Source organism: Galeopterus variegatus, unplaced genomic scaffold (assembly GCF_000696425.1).
Source record: "Galeopterus variegatus unplaced genomic scaffold, G_variegatus-3.0.2 Scaffold487, whole genome shotgun sequence".
Lineage (NCBI taxonomy): Eukaryota > Metazoa > Chordata > Mammalia > Dermoptera > Cynocephalidae > Galeopterus > Galeopterus variegatus.
This window is the reverse complement of record NW_007726598.1, coordinates 625,300-645,336: the sequence shown is the minus strand read 5'-3', so window position 1 is coordinate 645,336 and position 20,037 is coordinate 625,300. Positions and strand designations below refer to the sequence as shown.

Below are 20,037 nucleotides of genomic sequence, written 5' to 3'. Positions count from 1 at the left end.
AAAAGTTTTCAATTAGCAATAATCGCGCCTCGGATAAACCTCATTGGCTACGATACTGCCACTGCGCAAAGCTGAAGAGTACCGCCCCCTGCTCATCATCCCCAGTAAATCTGCTTCCTTTTACAGACAGGCGAGTTTGAGACTCACGTAAAAACCTTCAATTATTGTTTGTTTGAAAATTATACAACCATATGAAGATCTCTTGGAAATACTTAGCGATTTCTGGATATTCGCTTGTGATTTCACTTAACTAGGTTTTTGTAGACAATGAAGCAAAGCATGATGGGAGGAAACATGCTAATAGACTTAATTCAGTGACAGCAAGGGGCAGCTAAGATAATAGGCTGTCTGGGTGCCGTTGTTCACTTGGCTCCCGGTTCGCGATATAACTACTTTCTCCGAAGAAGTTTTTTTTTTTTTTTCTTTTTAATGTTTTTTTATTGTAATAAAGTATAAATAAGATAATTTACCATTTTAACCATGTTTAAGTGTAAGTTCAGTGGTATTGAATGCATTCAACCTAGTTGTGCAACTATCACCTCCATTCATCTCCAGAACTTGTTTATCTTCCATTCTGAAACTTTTTAATGTTTTTTTATTGTAATAAAGTATAAATAAGATAATTTACCATTTTAACCATGTTAAAGTGTAAGTTCAGTGGTATTGAATGCATTCACCTAGTTGTGCAACTATCACCTCCATTCATCTCCAGAACTTGTTTATCTTCCATTCTGAAACTCTGTACCCGTTAAACTCCAGCTCCCCAGTCCTGTCTCCCTCCAGCCCCTGGCAACCTCCATTCTACTTTATCTCTATGAATTTGACCACTCTCTAGGTACCTTACACATAATGGAATCATGTAATATTTGTCCTTTCGCGTCTGGCTTCTGTAACTTAGCATAATGTTTTTAAGGTTCATCCATGTTGTAGGGTGTATCAGGATTTCATTTCTTTTTATGGCTGAATAATATTCCACTGTATGGAATTTTGTTTATCCATTCATTCTTAGATGGATGGTTTCTATATTTAATCCAAAAGGGCTTTCTTGGCTGGCCAGTTAGCTCACTCGGTTAGAGCCTGATGCTGATAATACCAAGGTCTAAGGGTTCAGATCCACTTACCGGCCAGCAACCAAAGTGGAAAAAAAGAAAAAAATACAGTTATCTGTGGACATACTAATTCAGAGGAGAGAGGCTAAAAGAGGCTTAATACCCACAGTATATGAAATTTGAAGTAATGTTCACCCTCACTGCCTATTTTCCTTTGGCAAATGGCAAACTGTTTAGAAACCTATATCTGGACTGATTTCTCCTCAGAACTATATTCTCCAAAATACTTTTATTTTGGTTTTTACTATTCATTAAGATGCAAATACTGTAGAAGTTTCTGAGAAAGTAACATTTTCCCCAAAATTTTATTATAAAAAGTTTCAAACACAAAAAGTTCAAACAATTGTTCAGTGAACATTCATGTACTCATCATCTAGATATAAAAATGACATTTTGGGGCTGGCCACTTAGCTCATTTGGTTAGAGCATGGCGATGATAACACCAAGGTCTAGGGTTTGGATCCCCATACTGGGCAGCCGCCAAAAAATAATAATAAAATAACAAAAATGACTTTTTTTTTTTAAAGATGACTGGTAAGGGATCTTAACCCTTGACTTGGTGATGTCAGCATCACGCTCTTCAAAGTGAGCTAACCAGCCATCCCTACATAGGGATCCGAACCTGTGGCCTTGGTATTATCAGCACTGCACTCTCCCAAGTGGGCCATGGGCCGGCCCTAAAAATGACCTTTTTCAAGGCCTGTTTGGTGATGATGTGTAGTTATGTATTCACTTGTTTTCGTCATAGCCGTAACTGCTGGGATAGGGGGAAAAAACCCAGAAGAACAAAAAAAGAAAAGACTAACAATCTGGTTAATTTAGATTATTTTACTTTGATCCAATCAAGGACTTAGTCATTAATTCTGGGTGGGGTAGAGTTGTGAGAAATAAAAAGACTAAAGCCCTAATCTCACAAGGGTATCAGCCCTTGAGAATGTCTTGGTTGGGTGGCTCATTACACTCTGTCAGTAGCTATTAAGGGAAATTGTGTGCTTCACCAGCTGTCTTGGATGACTTCACACTCCACACATGACTTTCCCAGCACTAAGAGAAAACTGGGGGAGGGAGGGGGAAAAAAAGAAAAATTGAAAGCTCAGCTAACTACTCCTCAGAACAAGAGATTCTTTGGAGCCGAAAAGCACAATGGCTCTGTATTTCCAACCAATCTCTATTAATGATACTCCTTCCACCTGGAGAACTGAAAAGATAACATGGGCTTGAAACTTTTCATAATAAAGGTGGGGGCAGTGGAGAATACTACTGTTTTGACATTTTCATAGGTTTTTATCAAATACCCATGTGTGCATAAAACATGCTGGATTATAATTTTTTGACAAAATTTCCAGTCTGCATTTTGGTCCTTTCTTTCAGCAGATAGTCAGGTTAGCTAAGGCACAAATGGCTGTCAGGTGATTCTCCCAGTCTAGTAGATCCTACAGCTAGTGACTTACCTGAGCTGTCGCTGGAGATACTGCTCCCAAACTATTAAACTGACTCACTTTACCAACATTTACCTCCAAACATACAATGATAGAACCAGAAATTGAACTCTGCCTCCAGCTTCTATATTACTACTCCAGGCCTCGGTTCATCTTAAAATGGGGGAAGGGAGTCCTTAGGTGGTTTTTAAGGTCCTAGTCCCTTGATAATGTTCTAAGTCATTTATAAATTGATTAATGTCTTATTTAATCATGCTATTGTGCAGCAGTTCTCATTGACTACACATTAGGAACAACTAATTTCAGTTTGAAACTAGATTCAATTCAGTTTGAATTGATGGCCAAGCCTCTCTCCAGACCAAAATTAAATCAGAATCTGTGGGAGTGAGACGTAGGCATTGTGTTGATTGATTTAATAAAACATAAGATGAGAAATAAAATTGGAGAAGCCAAGTGGATAAGCACATTAGTCCATGTATATTATATTTGGCTTTAATTGTTCATATTAACTTTTAAAACATCGACTTTTTAGATGTTTGTGAACCTATTTTTTTTTCTGTTTTTCCTGTTTTCTTTTTTTGTCTTTGTGTGTGTGTGTGTGAACGTATTTCTTCATAACCCACTACACTATACCGATAGTAGGGAATTTGATTCCATAGCGATGAATGGAAAGGATCAAAAACACTGAAGTTGAGGACGAGTCAAATCCATTATTAAAAGTTTCTATTTGGTGTTATAAGGCTGCGTTCTAACCAACCGAGCTAACCAGCCCCGAAAGCTTCTAACAGAGGATGAATTCCTAAGTTAGCGCCGTTTGGATGTGCTATTTCGCACTCAAGACATTGGTACGAAGTTCTAACCACTTTTCTCTCAAATACGTATCATTGTCTCGGGTGAGAGAGGCACATCACGAACCAAGGTTCAAAACCTCTGCCGGGAAAGGCAGACAGGGGGCGCTCCTGGACGACCCAGAGGATTGTGGGACTTGTAGTTTTTCTCGCATCATGTCGGCTTCATGAACTACACTTCCCAAAATGCAAATGTAACCAGACAGTCTCACTATCGGGTGTGAAGTGTCCCTTAATCTGTGAAAGGTGAGTGTGTTCTGTGCGCGCTGCAGGTTTCTAGAAGTTGTGGATTTCTTGTAAGGGACTCCATCTCTTTGCCCTTGGTGGGGCCTGGAAGAGAGCATCTTTTACCACAGAGCACATTTTCAACGGGGTTTCCCTGGCCCTTTGGTCTCAGGAAACCGGACTATGTATTTGTTTAGCTGTTCACGTTTTGCCGTGGAATGTCAAGGAGAAAACAGGATCCTGAACTCAGGTCTGGAAAGCCAAGCATAAAATAATGTTTACATTCGGGGTACGTATCGCTAGAGAATTTCTGCATTATATCAAATAATAAGTCAAAGCCTTGTTTTTACAGCTAGAAAAGCTGACACGCAGGGGTTTTGTCTCTTTGCTGTGTCCAAGTTGCAGAGTTTGCAAGGGAGGGTAAACTAAAATAATATAGGAAAAATGAAAGAATAAAAAGTGTGTGTGTGTGCTTAATTACATGGATAAAATTAAGAGCCTGAAAGGTCTGAGCAACAGCTTCTTCGTCAAAACCTTGGCATGCTAAAAAACAAAAAACCCCGCAAAAAATTAAAAACTAAAAAACAAGTTAAAAAAAATTCTTGGCATGCTAGAACTCAAATGTGCTTCTCTTAATTTATAGAGAAATAAGATAATTCTATAAACAAAATTCTATAAACAAAGTAAGAAGTAGGTTTATGGAACACACCCCAAGGAATGGTATTAATTTAAAATATAGATAAATTTATTCCTCTTATAGAGACATCTTTAGATGCAGATATACATTAAATATTAAATAATAATAATTAACTATTAAGGGATTTTTAAAATATTGGGTTAAGCCATTAAGCTTTTGAAATTTATAAGGATATAAGGTTTGTTGGCTCTCACTACCCTCATTATAATATTTCAGTGTCCAAGTTTGCTGATTATTAGATACTTTTCAGGTTGGCAGCTTTCAGATATAAATTGGAGAGGTCTTGAAATCTCATCAGTAACCTGCTCCCAAATGCAACTTAGGGGGGACTATTTGGGGGTAATAAGATGCTACCCAAGCTTTTAGTTGTGGATTCTTGCTAGAGACACTTTCTAATTTGGGTACTCTCTCTCTCTTCCTTCTTTTCTTTGCTTCAATTATCTCTGGCCTATGGTTTGGGGGTTGTCTATATTTTTTGAGGCCTTAGCCCTTATTTATCACTGTACAGTTGATAATCATGTGCCCTTGCTTTCATTTTTGCTTAGACCCAGGTCTACATGAGGGAGCTACACTTTTAAGTTACCTGCCCCAGTTCTCTTTGTACATTATTTTTTTCCCCTTTTTTTGTCTTTTTTCGTGTCCGGCAACGGATCGCAACCCTCAGTGTCGCGCCCATACCGGACCAGGATCGCAACCCTTGGTGTTGCGCCCGCACCTCGCTCAGCCAGTGAGCGGGAACCGGTCTGTATGTGGGATCCGAACCCTCAGCGGGAGCGCCACCGCACTCCCAAGCGGCGCACTGTAGCAGTGTGCTACCGGGCCGGCCCTCTCTTTGTACATTTAACTTCAAATACATTTCTCCAAATACTATATGACTGCTAATATGGTTCAGATACTGTTTTGTCTGCCTTTAAGAAAGAACCAGGGCCAGCCCGTGGCTCACTCGGGAGAGTGTGGTGCTGATAACACCAAGGCCACGGGTTTGGATCCCTATTATAGGGATAGCCAGTTAGCTCACTTGGGAGAGCGTGGTGCTGACAACACCAAGTGAAGGGTTAAGATCCCTTTACCAGTCATCTTTTAAAAGAGAAAAGAAAGAAAGAAAAGAAAAAACATTCCACATTTTAGCTCCTCTTCAAATTCTCTTCTCCGTTCTCTTTTTCTCTTCTCATTTGATCTCTGATCATATCTGTTAAACTGTTAAAATTCAAACAATATTAGCATTTTCCTTCATCTCATTTATGCATTCCCACTGTCCTGGTTTCGTTTGGCATTTATGTACTCCCTCTGTTTTGGGTACACCACGTATTCCCCTAAGGAATTTTTTTTTTTTTTAATTTTATTTTGTCGATATACACTGAGGTTGATTATTGTGGCCCATTACCGAAACACCCCTCCCAGGAATTACTTTTTAAAAAATTTTTTTTATTGTGGAGATAGAATAATATAATGAACCATCACCCAGCTTCAACAGTTAACAATTCTTGGCTAATCTTGTTTTGTTTGTATATTCCTATCTACTCCACACCCCTCCCAATATTATTTTGAAGGAAATCCTTTTGGACGTATCATTTCATCCCAAATTTTATCATGGGGGGCTGGCCGATTAGCTCAGTTGGTTAGAACACATTGTTAAAATGCTAAAGTCAAGGGTTCAAATCCCTGTATTGGCCAGCCTCCAAGACAAAAAACAAAAAAGTTTTTGGCACGTAATGCTACAGGATGAGGACTTTTTAAAAAAATCACAATACTCTTTGTCATACATAAAAACAAATTAACAGTAATTCCTTAATATTATCAATATCTGCTTAATGTCCAATTTTCTAATTTTTCTAAGTTTGTTTGAATCAGGATCCAAATAAGTCCCCCATATTGCAATTGGTTGGTATGTCTTTTTTTTTTTTTAAAGATGACCGGTAAGGGGATCTTAACCCTTGACTTGGTATTGTCAGCACCACGCTCAGCCAGTGAGCGAACCGGCCATCCCTATATGGGATCCGAACCCGTGGCCTTGGTGTTATCAGCACCGCTTTATTCATGTTGTAGCATGTGTCAGAATTTCATTGATTTTTATAGCCAAATAATATTTCATTCTACGGATGGACCATATTTTGCTTATCCATCATCAGTTAGTGGTTACCATTGTTTTTAAAACCCAGTTTCTCACAAGAGGTTTCTTTTTCTCTAGAATGAGGATGAGCTTTGGGTTGACTTTCAGGTCAGCAAAAGACCATTGGACCACGAACCTCGGCCGGCAGTGCTCACATGGATCCATTGGGTTATTTGTGCCACGCAGTCCTCCTTTGGACCCTGAGAATGTCAGAGAATTACAGCGCTTTGTCACCCTTTCCAAGAGACTCCTAGTGATGACTGGGGCAGGAATCTCCACTGAGTCGGGGATCCCAGACTATAGGTCAGAAAAGGTGGGACTTTATGCCCGCACTGACCGGAGGCCCATCCAGCATGTTGATTTTGTACGGAGTGCTCCAATCCGCCAGCGGTACTGGGCGAGGAACTTCGTGGGCTGGCCTCAGTTCTCTTCCCACCAGCCTAACCCTGCACACTGGGCTTTGAGCAACTGGGAGAAACTCGGAAAGCTGTACTGGTTGGTGACCCAAAACGTGGATGCCCTGCACACCAAGGCAGGGAGTCAGCGCCTGACAGAACTCCATGGATGCATGCACAGGTGCAGTAAGGTCTAAATGCTTTGGAAGCAAAAATGTGTGCTGTTTCCTGAGAGCAGGGACTTTGGCCGCCGTCTTGATCACTGTTGTCTTAGACCTTGAGGAAAGATTTAGGAGCAAGTTGTTTAGTGTGGAGTTGATCTCAGTAAATTCAGTTGAGAGCAGGGACTTTGGCCGCCGTCTTGATCACTGTTGTCTTAGTCAGACCTTGAGGAAAGATTTAGGAGCAAGTTGTTTAGTGTGGAGTTGATCTCAGTAAATTCAGTGAGGGAGTAGAGAATTAAAACAGGTTGGAGAGGAAAGCTGAGAAAGGGTCACTGGTTTGGGCAGCTAAGACTCAATCCTGTGAAGGACCCTTGACTATCTAGCACATGCTTCAGAATTGTTTCCCTGAAAGTTGACGAAGCTGGCATATTTATCCACCATCCCTACTTCATCCAGGTTCAGTCTTGGGGAATTAATTCAACAATTTGACACTGTTCCTTCTGAGAAGTCTCCCATGGCTAGAGAACACCTTAATTAAGCAAGAGAAAGGCAGGAAGCTGCTTATAAGAAAACTGTGTGCAAGTGGCTTTCAGGGTCTACTCCAGGGGATGTGAGCATAATGCCAATGGCATATACTGGGTCTCCAGTGCCAAGACACATAGAACGCAATATAGCCTGGCATATAGTCAGAACTCAGTAAACATAAATGGAACAAATACATGGGCAGGGTATCATGCCTGTAGCCTTGGCAATAACTTGTAGCTAATTGGAGATCTTTGTGTTATCTTTAAACCCCAGAGATCCTCCTCTGAGGGCTGAAATCAATCTGCCCACGTAAAATATTTACTGGGTATCTGTAATATGTGGTGTGTATTGGCATGCTACTTGGTGGTGTGGAGGGGTCAAAACCAAAATATACAATATGGTCTGCTTTATACGTGGGAACTTTGTAATGATTGAGAGGACACAAAAATAACATGTTTAATGACAACAACTCAACAGGTGATTGTTAAATTGTGTGATTCCTGATGTGTATGCTGTACACATTTAAAGAAACAGATTAACTAAAGATTGGAGTAATCGAGAAGGATTTTATGGGAAAAGTGGGGCTTGAGACTGGCTCAAGTTTGATTCGGCAAAGGGGAAAAAGAAGGCTTTCTAAATGAGGGGAATTTGTAGAGCCCAGAGGAGTCTGGCCTGGCCTCTGTGGAGGGTATGGGCTGGGAACTAGTATGAGTCAGTGGGAAGGCTAGACCTAAATCATGGTTGTATTTGAAAATCAGACAGGGCAGTTTGGGTCTGTTGTGAAACCCCAGAGGGGACTATTAGTGTTTTCAGAGCAAGAAAGCAACATGATAAAAATAGCACTTGAAGAAGGCTGAACAGGATTAGAAAAAATGGGTCAGGGAGGTCAGCCTGAAGGACCCAGATTAAGGTGGTCATGGGGGAACTAGAGAGTTAATGATGCCTATCACATTTTTTTCATGATGAACTTCTTTTTTTGGTGGCTGGCTAGTACGGGGATCTAAAACCTTGACCTTGGTGTTATAATACCACAACTGAACTAACCAGCCAGCCCTCATGATGAAAATTTCAAACATTCACAAAAGTAAAGAGAATAGTATAATGAATTACCATATACCATCACCCAGATTCTAAGATTTTATCAAGTTTATTCTCCCTGTCTTTTCTTATACATTTAAAACCAAATCCAAGACTTTTTGTCATTTCATAGGAGGCCTTTAAAAAAATCAACATAATCTGATGGCTGACTAGATTAAAAGGAGAAAAATGAGGAACAAGTTTTTTCCAAGGTCGGAGTTACTGGGGGAATGATGGTGATGGAGAAGCTGGGGAGGGGTGGTTGAAGATAGAGGTTAAGCTTGACGGGACAGACAAGAAAACTTGGAAGGGGCTGGCCAGTTAGCTCAGTTGGTTAGAGTTGGTGTTATAACAACAAGGTCAAGGGTTTGGATCCCTGTACTGGCCCCCGCCCCCACAAAAAGACTTGGGAGATTGGACTAGGGCTTGGGAGAGAGAGCAGGAGTAGTGTTATAGAGAAGGAAACCATTATACAGAGGCAACTGAGGCAATGAAAACGAGAGCTCCCGAGGTGGGGAACATAGAAAGAAAACAGGATGGAGGACTTCAGTAAGAGCCTTCAGAGGAGGAACCAGCTAAACAACCTTTTATTTTTCTTTCAACAATTATTTAGTGAGTGCCTACTATGTGCAGGCACTGTTCTAGGTGGTAGGCGGAAGCACAGTGGTCAAAAGACACAAAGTGCTCGCCCTCACGGAGGTCATGTTCTGGTGATTAGACAGATGAGAAGAGAACCAGAAGACAGTGTGTCAAGGAAACCCAGGGGGAGAAGTATTTTATAGAGAGGATGGTGATAGACAACAACAATCACAGCAGATAGAAAGAGCAAGAGACAGGGGGAAAAAAACACTGATTTTGGCACTAAGGAAGTCATTTGGTAGAGCATTTGCAGTTGTATTAAGGATACAAGCAAGCTAGCAAAAGGTTAAGCAGGGAGTGTGTAGTAAGGAAACAGATGTACATTACTTGTTCTAGAAGGTTGGCAGTGGAAGGAAGGTGAGAAACAGGGTGGTAGCTAAAGAGGTCATGAGAAAGTATGCCTAAAATGGGGAGGGGTGGGGGAACTGTGGGTGGTAGGAAAAGAAAGCAGTGATGGAAGGGCTAAAAATGGTTGGGGATGAAACATCTTCAGCAGCTTTGTGCCTTCCAAGGACATACTGTTCAACTGGTCTCTTCTTTGGTTACAGGGTCCTCTGCTTGGGTTGTGGTGAGCAGACTCCCCGTGGAATGCTGCAGGAGCGCTTTGAGGTCCTGAACCCCACCTGGAGCGCTGAAGCCCATGGCCTGGCTCCCGATGGTGATGTCTTTCTCTCAGAGGAGCAGGTACAGAGCTTTCAGGTCCCATCCTGCATTCGATGCGGAGGCCCTCTGAAACCAGATGTGGTTTTCTTCGGGGACACAGTAAACCCTGACAAGGTTGATTTTGTGCACCAGCGTGTAAAAGAAGCCGACTCGCTCTTGGTGGTGGGATCGTCCTTGCAGGTATCTGCAGTAATTGGCCCTTTTGTGGAACAGGGAGTCTTGGAGAGGCTCCTTATTTGGTTTATCTTTTCTTGTATCTAGAGAGCTCTTACATATGTCTTCTCCTCTTGCAGGTGTACTCTGGTTACAGGTTTATCCTCACTGCCCGGGAGAAGCAGCTACCAATTGCAATATTGAACATTGGGCCCACACGGTCAGATGACTTGGCCTGTCTGAAACTGGATTATCGTTGTGGAGAGTTGCTGCCTTTAATAGACCCACGCTGACCACAGCGTGATGTTTCTGAGCCAGAAACAGGGATTTTCACTTGAATTCTGCTGCTAAAGGTAAATGCCATTTCAGATAACAGATTTCCAGTTCCCATTCCACTGAGAGTAGTAGGGTGCACTGTATGTATGGCCATTCTTCTCAGATAACAGACAGATTTCCAGTTCCCATTCCACTGAGAGTAGTAGGGTGCACTGTATGTATGGCCATTCTTAATTAAAACTAATTTTTTAAATACATAAAACTACAGTGTTTGAAAGACTATGATTTTCAAGTTCTAGGCACAAAGCTATTTAAGACACTAAATGTTCCAAAATCTGCCATTGCTTTTAAAAAGCAACGCCCCATTATTTGAAATAACAACTTTATTGAGATAAAACTCACATACCATAAAGTTTACCCTTTAAAAGTGTAAATTGACTGGTTTTTAGTTCACTCACAAAGTTGTGCATTTATTACTACTATCTAGTTCCAGAACATTTTCACCATCCCAAGAAGAAATCTTGCATCCGTTAGCAATCATTCTCTATTCCCCACCACTATCACCACCACCCCTAGCCCCTGGCAACAATTCATTTCAAACAGTATTTGGCCTTTTTTCTGGGTTCTCTAATTAGCATAATGTATTCAAGTTTCATCCATATAGTAGCATGTTTCAGTACTTTATTCCTTTTTATGGTTGAATAATATTCCATTGTATCAATATAATACATTTATCAGTTAATGGACATTTGGGTTGTTTCCACTTTCTGGCTATTATGAATAATTCTGCTCTGAACATGTGCATAAGTTTTTTTTTTTTCCTTTAAATTTTTATTTTGTCAATATACAATGTGGTTGATTATTATGGCCCATCACCGAAACCTCCCTCCCTCCTCCCTCTCCCCCTTGCATAAGTTTTTGTGTGAAAATGTTTTCATCTGTCTTGAGAATATACCTAGGAGTAGAGTTGTTGGGTCAAATGGTAATTCTTGTTTAACTTTTTGAGACTCTTCCAGGCTGTTTTCCAAAGTGGCTACACCATTTTACATTCCCACTGGCAATGCACAATAATTCCAGTTTCTCCACATACTTGCTAACACTTGTTAATATACCTTTTTGATTACAGCCATCCTTGTGGGTGTGAAGTGGTATCTCATAGTTTTATTTTTTTTGGCAGCTGGCTGGGAAGGGAATCCGAACCTTGACCTTGGTGTTATCAACACCATGCTCTAACCAACTGAACTGACCAGCCAGCTGAGACATTTTTTACCAGTCCAGGCCAGTTGTTTTGCAAAATGTGTATTTGTTTGACTGTTTTCCCATTATTAGATTCTAGATAAATATTTTTAGCAGAAATACAACATCAGTGTAAAATAGGTTGAAGTGTCAGGAAATTTGAAAAATAAAGAAAAACTGGGAGGAAATAGTTCCACTATTCAAATTATAGCAAATTTTAAATATATACAAAATTTGAGAGAATAGTGTAATGAACCCTTATGTACCCATCACGAGCTTTCAGTAATAATCAACACATGGCCAATCTTTTTTTTTGGTGACTGGCTGGTACAGGGATCTGAACCCTACATGGTGTTATCAGCACCATGCTCTAACCAACTGAGCTAACCTGCTCAGTTGGTTAAATAATACCAAACGTTACTTTATTTCATTTGTAAATACTTAAATATGTATCTCTAAATCTTTTTTATATAATTACAACATCATAAAATCACACCAAAAAAATTAACAATAATTCCATAACATCAACTATCCCCTCAGTTGTCAGATTTCCCTGGATTATCTCATTATTTTTTTAGACTTGGTTTGTTTGAATCCAAACAGGGTCCAGAAATTGCATTTGGTAAATAATGTATCTTAAATCTATGAGTACAAACATGTTTTTAAAAAATAAGTTTTATTGGGATGTAATTCATATATTATACAATTCACTCATTTAATGTATACAATTCAGTAGTTTTTAGTATATTCCCAGAAGAGTAGAACCACTTTTTTTTTTTTTAAAGATGACTGGGAGCCAGCCCGTGGTTCACTCGAGAGAGTGTGGTGCTGATAACAGCAAGGCCATGGGTTCGGATCCTATATAGGGATAGCCAGTTGGCTCACTGGCTGAGCATGGTGCTGACAACACTAAGTCAAGGGTTGAGATCCCCTTACTGGTCATCTTTAAAAAAATAAATAAATAAATAAATAAATAAAAGATGACCAGTAAGGGGATCTTAACCCTTGAGTTGGTGTTGTCAGCACCACACTCAGCCAGTGAGCTAACCGGCCACCCCTATATGGGATCCGAACCCGGGGCCTTGATGTTATCAGCACCAGACTGCCCCGAGTGAGCCACGGGCCGGCCCAAGGAGTAAAACTACTTTTTTGAAAAAAATAGATGTTATCTTTTAGAGCAATTTTAGGTTCACAGCAAAATTGAGCAGAAATTAAAGAGAGTTCCATTGGTAAAGGGACATGAAAATCAACTACATTGTATATTGATAAGTTAAAAAGAAAAAAAAGAGAGTTCCCATATATCCCTGTCCCCCCCCCCCCCCCCCCCCCCCCCCCCCCCCCCCCCCCCCCCCCCCCCCCCCCCCCCCCCCCCCCCCCCCCCCCCCCCCCCCCCCCCCCCCCCCCCCCCCCCCCCCCCCCCCCCCCCCCCCCCCCCCCCCCCCCCCCCCCCCCCCCCCCCCCCCCCCCCCCCCCCCCCCCCCCCCCCCCCCCCCCCCCCCCCCCCCCCCCCCCCCCCCCCCCCCCCCCCCCCCCCCCCCCCCCCCCCCCCCCCCCCCCCCCCCCCCCCCCCCCCCCCCCCCCCCCCCCCCCCCCCCCCCCCCCCCCCCCCCCCCCCCCCCCCCCCCCCCCCCCCCCCCCCCCCCCCCCCCCCCCCCCCCCCCCCCCCCCCCCCCCCCCCCCCCCCCCCCCCCCCCCCCCCCCCCCCCCCCCCCCCCCCCCCCCCCCCCCCCCCCCCCCCCCCCCCCCCCCCCCCCCCCCCCCCCCCCCCCCCCCCCCCCCCCCCCCCCCCCCCCCCCCCCCCCCCCCCCCCCCCCCCCCCCCCCCCCCCCCCCCCCCCCCCCCCCCCCCCCCCCCCCCCCCCCCCCCCCCCCCCCCCCCCCCCCCCCCCCCCCCCCCCCCCCCCCCCCCCCCCCCCCCCCCCCCCCCCCCCCCCCCCCCCCCCCCCCCCCCCCCCCCCCCCCCCCCCCCCCCCCCCCCCCCCCCCCCCCCCCCCCCCCCCCCCCCCCCCCCCCCCCCCCCCCCCCCCCCCCCCCCCCCCCCCCCCCCCCCCCCCCCCCCCCCCCCCCCCCCCCCCCCCCCCCCCCCCCCCCCCCCCCCCCCCCCCCCCCCCCCCCCCCCCCCCCCCCCCCCCCCCCCCCCCCCCCCCCCCCCCCCCCCCCCCCCCCCCCCCCCCCCCCCCCCCCCCCCCCCCCCCCCCCCCCCCCCCCCCCCCCCCCCCCCCCCCCCCCCCCCCCCCCCCCCCCCCCCCCCCCCCCCCCCCCCCCCCCCCCCCCCCCCCCCCCCCCCCCCCCCCCCCCCCCCCCCCCCCCCCCCCCCCCCCCCCCCCCCCCCCCCCCCCCCCCCCCCCCCCCCCCCCCCCCCCCCCCCCCCCCCCCCCCCCCCCCCCCCCCCCCCCCCCCCCCCCCCCCCCCCCCCCCCCCCCCCCCCCCCCCCCCCCCCCCCCCCCCCCCCCCCCCCCCCCCCCCCCCCCCCCCCCCCCCCCCCCCCCCCCCCCCCCCCCCCCCCCCCCCCCCCCCCCCCCCCCCCCCCCCCCCCCCCCCCCCCCCCCCCCCCCCCCCCCCCCCCCCCCCCCCCCCCCCCCCCCCCCCCCCCCCCCCCCCCCCCCCCCCCCCCCCCCCCCCCCCCCCCCCCCCCCCCCCCCCCCCCCCCCCCCCCCCCCCCCCCCCCCCCCCCCCCCCCCCCCCCCCCCCCCCCCCCCCCCCCCCCCCCCCCCCCCCCCCCCCCCCCCCCCCCCCCCCCCCCCCCCCCCCCCCCCCCCCCCCCCCCCCCCCCCCCCCCCCCCCCCCCCCCCCCCCCCCCCCCCCCCCCCCCCCCCCCCCCCCCCCCCCCCCCCCCCCCCCCCCCCCCCCCCCCCCCCCCCCCCCCCCCCCCCCCCCCCCCCCCCCCCCCCCCCCCCCCCCCCCCCCCCCCCCCCCCCCCCCCCCCCCCCCCCCCCCCCCCCCCCCCCCCCCCCCCCCCCCCCCCCCCCCCCCCCCCCCCCCCCCCCCCCCCCCCCCCCCCCCCCAATGAATTTTTTATAACCAAAGATTTTTTCTTTTTCTTTTTTTTTGACAGCTGGCGGGTAGGGGGATCCAAACCCTTGACTGTGGTGTTACAACACCACACTCTAACCAACTGAGCTAACCGGCCAGCAGGAAATTATTTCTTAATAGCATTCCAGGTGTGTGGGCTGTACATTTATATATTTTTTAATCATTCAAAAAGAGAATGGGGCATTATGATGCAGTTCTCTAAGGATTTCTACTTGATTTCAGCTGTCAGAATGAGACACCTGCCTTGAGCCCAGACAGCAGAGAGGAAATGGTGAATTCCCAAGTGGGCTCTTAAGTTGATTTGTTCTCCCAGGAAAGCTGCAAGACTTGTTTGATTACTGCATTAGTCAGAAAGAATCAGTGTACCAGGCTAAAACTTTCTGCACAATCTCATTAAAAAGCGAGGTGGATGAAAGAATCACAGCCTATTCAGGACAGCTTTTGTCTAACATTAGGGCAGGCAATACCTGTTCATCTTGCACCTGCCTAGGAAGCAAATTTCAGTTAACTGGGATAATCCAAGAACTTGAAAACACAATTCTTTTCACCTACACAGCTCCAGGTTTGCTCATAGTCATTAATTCTGAAGAGATGTAAGGTTGTTTAATTCTCATTACAGTTTTTTGCAGATGGAGATCCTAAGGTGCTTTGAAACAGATTTCCTCAGTTACCCAAAGTCAGTACCACAATTATATTAAACTTTGGGTCTTTTTTTTTTTAAAGATGACGAGTAAGGGGATCTTAACCCTTGACTTGGTGGTGTCAGCCCCATGCTTACCCAGTGAGCTAACTGGTCATCCCTATATGGGATCTGAACCCGTGGCCTTGGTGTTATCAGCACCACAGTCTCCCAAGTGAGCCACGGGCTGGCCCAAACTTTGGGTCTTTTGAATCTCAAACCATACTCATCAACAAAGTGTATCAACAGTTATTGACAGACACTGTATTAAAGTATTAACAATACAAAGATACAACTTCTTGCCCTCAAGTGGCTCACAGAGAATATGCTGTTCCCCCCCTACTATCACCCTTATTCTCTACCAGAAAATGTCATGGAGTACTTCACAGAATGATAGAGAAAAATTTAGCCAATCCCCCTCATTTTATTTTTGAAGAAACTAAGATCCAGCCTTACCTAAAGCCACGCTATATTAGTTTCAGAGCCAGGACTAGAATCCAAGTAGACTTTCTTCCAGTTCTTATCTTTTTAAACAATGCTTCTCATTTGTCTGCACATTGTGATTATGGCAGATTATGGTCAGCCTAAAATTGAAGTAAAAGCCTGGCCAACGAGACCAGGCATGGTTAAAATGTGGGCAGTGGAAAGCAGGTTAGGTTGCCGGGCAGGGAAGGCAGGCTCTTTCAGCACCTCACTGCTGGTAGGAGTCATGAAATCAAATCTTAAGGGCCTTAGGAATGTTCACTTTATTCATATTTCCTCCTGAGATGGAATTCTTTCCCAAAAAAATTGGCCCAAGAGTAACCTGGTATTTTCTGAAGCTGATGCTCTTCAGCTCTACCTCCTTGTTTTACATCTTTTGCTTTCTGCCACTGTGGTAGTTCCTACCCCACTGTACATGGCCTCAGTTAAAGTAAAAAACATCAACTAGTGGGTGCTATCAGTATGCCACTGCCCTGGTTATGTGGTTTTAACTGCACAATCCCAGCCTTGGGCATGACCTTTCGTTGTGTCCTCACTCCAGTTTCTGCAGCTCTGCTCTGCTATCACAATTTTAGCAAGTAGAAGTCACAAAGGCAAACAGGTACATAAGACTGGAAGCTTCCTCCCCACTAACTCATAGTCCTCCTTTTATGCTCTCATATATTGAATATCCTCTCACCTGTCTCTTAAATAAAAGCATTTTTTGAGCACATTTTATATCCCAAGCACCATGTAAAGCATTTTTCAACATATTAGCTCACTAATAAAAGTTAACCCCACAAGAGATGCTTGGGCATGCATAAAGGTCGGTCTTCAGTGAACTTTACCTGAGAGGATCAAAGGGAAGAACAATAGGAAATTCTACACTCCTGGGTAGGATGACCAACGTCACAGATTGCCCAGTAGTGAGGGGGTTTCCCAGGATTCAGGACTTTCAGTGCTAAAACCAGGACGAGTTGGTCACTGTATTAGTTCGTTTATGTTGCTTATAACAAAATACCTGAAACTGGGTGATTTATCAAGAAAAACAATATTTATTGCTTACAGTTTCTGAGGCTGGGAAGTCCCAAGTCCACCTGGTGGTGGCGACAGTGACCCAGGTGTCTCACATTGCAAAATGGTGGAAGCAGAGAGCAGAGAGATAAACTCTTCCCTACTTTTAAAGCCCTCAGAACCACGCCCCTGACCACCATTTTTAAACCATTCACTACTGCACGATCTTACAATTCAATCATCTCTTCAAGGCTCCACCTTTCAATTACAATAATAGGATTTCCCACCCTCTTAACAATCACAGTGGTGACTAAGTTTCTAATACATAAAACTTGGAGGGCACAATTCAAGTTCAGGGAGTTTTGGGGGGACATAATTCAATCCATTACAGTCACCCTGACCATCATCGAACTCATCCAGTAGAGGTTGCTGAGATATAATGATTCCAGATACATTATCCTTGCTGAGATTCAAGACAGTGCTTTGAGAGCCAGATTTTTTTTTTACTAAATTTTGTCACAAAAACAAAATTCCACTTCATGAAGTAAAAAAAATTAAACTAACCCAAGAAAGAGTATTTTCCCCTCAACGTATTAGAAAAGAAATAGAGCATGAAATTGAAACACTTAAGGTATAGACAGATGTGGAATTTCGTCTCTGTCTTGCTACTTACTAGTTAAATGAACTCGGGCAAATTATTTTATCTAATCTTCAGGCTTTCTCTATAAGTGAGGATAATAGTAGCTAGCTACCTCACTGGGTTGTTGTGAAGATTAAAAAGAAAATGAGTGTTAAGTTCATAGCACAGTGCCTGGCATACAATAAGCAAATGTCGCTATTATCATTAGGATACAGGAGGAGGGCAGGATGGTGGGAGGGGAAGCCATCCTATCTGCCGAACCTTTGTAACCTATGAGCTAACGGCCGGCCCCTTCTTCGTACCTTATTGAGTACTCCTTTAACAACTCGACTTCACGACAATTTTCCCCAGGACCTCACTTCCTTTCTGTGCACCTGTTTTGTCATTTCTAAAAAATCACAAAAGCACGTCTTGATGTAATAAAACCTGAAGAAAATAAAAAATGAGTATCCTTCCCTCTCCTTCCCCTTAGGAAATATTTATTGAACACTTACGATACAACAAGCACTGTAGAAAGCATTGTAAACAACGCATTCGCTCATGGAAGACCTGCAACCCTGTGACATCTGATATGAGCTCTATCATTTCTTTTGAAAGATGAGGCTCCTGAAGCTCGGAGACCTGAGGTAACTCTCAGGTAACTAGATCAGTAACCAAACCGTCTGTCCAACTCTGAGCTCGCTCTCGGTGGGGTAACTGAGTAACTGAACCTGGGGAAGGAGGAAGGCAAGGCGGGGTCCTGAAAGATGCACATGCTTTCACCAGGTGGGAAAAGGGAGTGCATTTCAAAGGAAGGAAACCAATGCAAAAGCAAGGACATTAGACCCGCAAATCCCATTACTTCTCTCTTCTAGGTGGGCGTGGGGATTTAAGTGTGAACTTGGGGCGCCTCAGAGGCCCTTGTCTCACCCAACATCCACTCTTTCTGCTTGACCACCCCTTCTCTCTGCCCCCTCTGCTTCCCTGCACCCCACTTTCTCAACCTCCTCACCCCTCTCCGGGAAAAAAGCAACGGAGGGACCGCTAACCGGAAACTGGCGGGGGAAGAGCGGTGAGTGATGCCGAGAGGGACGAGCACATAGCGGAAGTTGGCTCAATGTTGCACACACATGAGTTCACCCTCTTTTCACACTCGAGCGCCCATTCCGTCATTCCTGTCGGATTCTGCTCGGGAGAGCGCCACCAGGGCTCCGGGAAACTGCACACAGAGCCGCTGTCACCGCCACCTCAGGAAGCCGCCACCTGAAGCCCCGTCAGCAGCAACTGCGCCTGCGCAGAGTCGGACCCTACGCGAGCAAGAGGGGCGGGGTCTGCGCCCGGGAGGGGAGGAGGTTGGCCGCGGGCTGGGCCGCTCCTCGCCAATAGGAAAGAGGGACCGAGAGCCACGTGCTCATAAGCCACCCAATCACACACCCTACTCCAAAATCCGCACCCTCGCAGTCTTGGAGAGGGGATGAGAGATCCTCCGTGTTGGGCGCGAAGGGTCACGTGACTCGAAAAGGTAAATACGGTCAAGTGTTTTCCCTGCTCGACTGAACCTTGACGCGGCACTGTGCCTTCATGGAACAGTTATTTAATGAATATGTGTGATGTGCTAGACACTGTGAAGATCCTCCGGCTGCCAGAATGTAATCCCGCCTTCAAATTACTCTCAGTCCAGTTTATTTAGTTATTCATTCATCCAAATCATCCCATCCAGCGTGGTGTTATAGCACCAAGGTCGAGGGTTCGGATCCCCGTACCGGCCAGCCGCCAAAAATACAGAAATAAACCTTGTAACCAAATCATCCTAACCGCTGTACTAGAGTTTCCCGTATCCCACTTCTACTACAATGAACACCCAGCAGATGCTCGCTGAAAGATTGTTAAAGAAATTTATTCTCTCCCCTCAACTCTTGGGATAATGAAAAAGAGGTAGTTTTTTTTTTTTTTTTTTTTTAAATAAAGATGACCGGTAAGGGGATCCGAACCCGTGGCCTTGGTGTTTGTTTTGTCATCTAAAATTTAGAAAATGGGAATAAACACTAATCTCCTAACAACCCATCTCTCTTCTATCCAAACGGGGGCTTTCTTTCCATTAAGAAAGACGTTTATGGCCTTTACAGTTCGTTGAAGGCTGAGGCCGGGTCTAACTTAATTTTGTATCCCTTGCAGTCCTACCAAAGCACAGTATGCAAAGAATGGCCATGCCATCTATGCTCGTTAAATTCGAAAATAGTCCCATTCTTGCCTGCCAAAGAATCAAAAAACCCTGAACAATGATGACCAACACTTAATTTAGCATTAAGCAATCATTTATTGAGTGCCCCCTATGTGTCAAGTATGGTACTAGGCAAGTAGGAATATCACACTCTGCCTTCAACAAGTCCACGGTCTGATGGCACTTTTCTAAATTATGCAGATTTGGGTTCCAAGCTTCATTATGCCAGCCAGGAATGAGTGACCTTTGGCAAATCACTTGCCTCTTCGAGCCAGTTTCCTCATCTGTAAAATGCAGACATAATAGTACCTGCACTATAGAGCTTCGAGGATGTTGAGATAATTGTGCAACATGCTTGGCACCATCTGGAGCATAGAGCATAGCTATGCTCTATGGCTATGTGTAAGGATGCCAGTTTGAAGAGCAGGAAGAGCAGGATTGAGAGCAGACTAAA

At 46.3% G+C, this 20,037-nt stretch overlaps 1 protein-coding gene across 1 annotated transcript; it reads left to right on the top strand.

The window, feature by feature from the left end:
* The first annotated feature begins 3,585 nt into the window (after window positions 1-3,585).
* On the top strand, window positions 3,586-10,433 carry SIRT4 (sirtuin 4). Its single transcript, XM_008569368.1, has 4 exons — window positions 3,586-3,642; window positions 6,507-7,004; window positions 9,777-10,071; window positions 10,185-10,433. Exons 2-4 carry the CDS (start codon window positions 6,508-6,510, stop codon window positions 10,335-10,337), a joined length of 945 nt encoding a protein of 314 aa, XP_008567590.1. The 5' UTR covers window positions 3,586-3,642; window position 6,507; the 3' UTR covers window positions 10,338-10,433.
* Window positions 10,434-20,037: the final 9,604 nt, after the last annotated feature.

Excerpts from the sequence above, each read along its gene's own strand:
- SIRT4 (XM_008569368.1), top strand. The coding sequence starts at position 6,508 with ATGAGGATGAGCTTTGGGTTGACTTTCAGGTCAGCAAAAGACCATTGG. Across the intron at positions 7,005-9,776 it reads CTCCATGGATGCATGCACAG|GGTCCTCTGCTTGGGTTGTG; the intron begins GTGCAGTAAGGT and ends CTTTGGTTACAG. Across the intron at positions 10,072-10,184 it reads TGGTGGGATCGTCCTTGCAG|GTGTACTCTGGTTACAGGTT; the intron begins GTATCTGCAGTA and ends CTCCTCTTGCAG.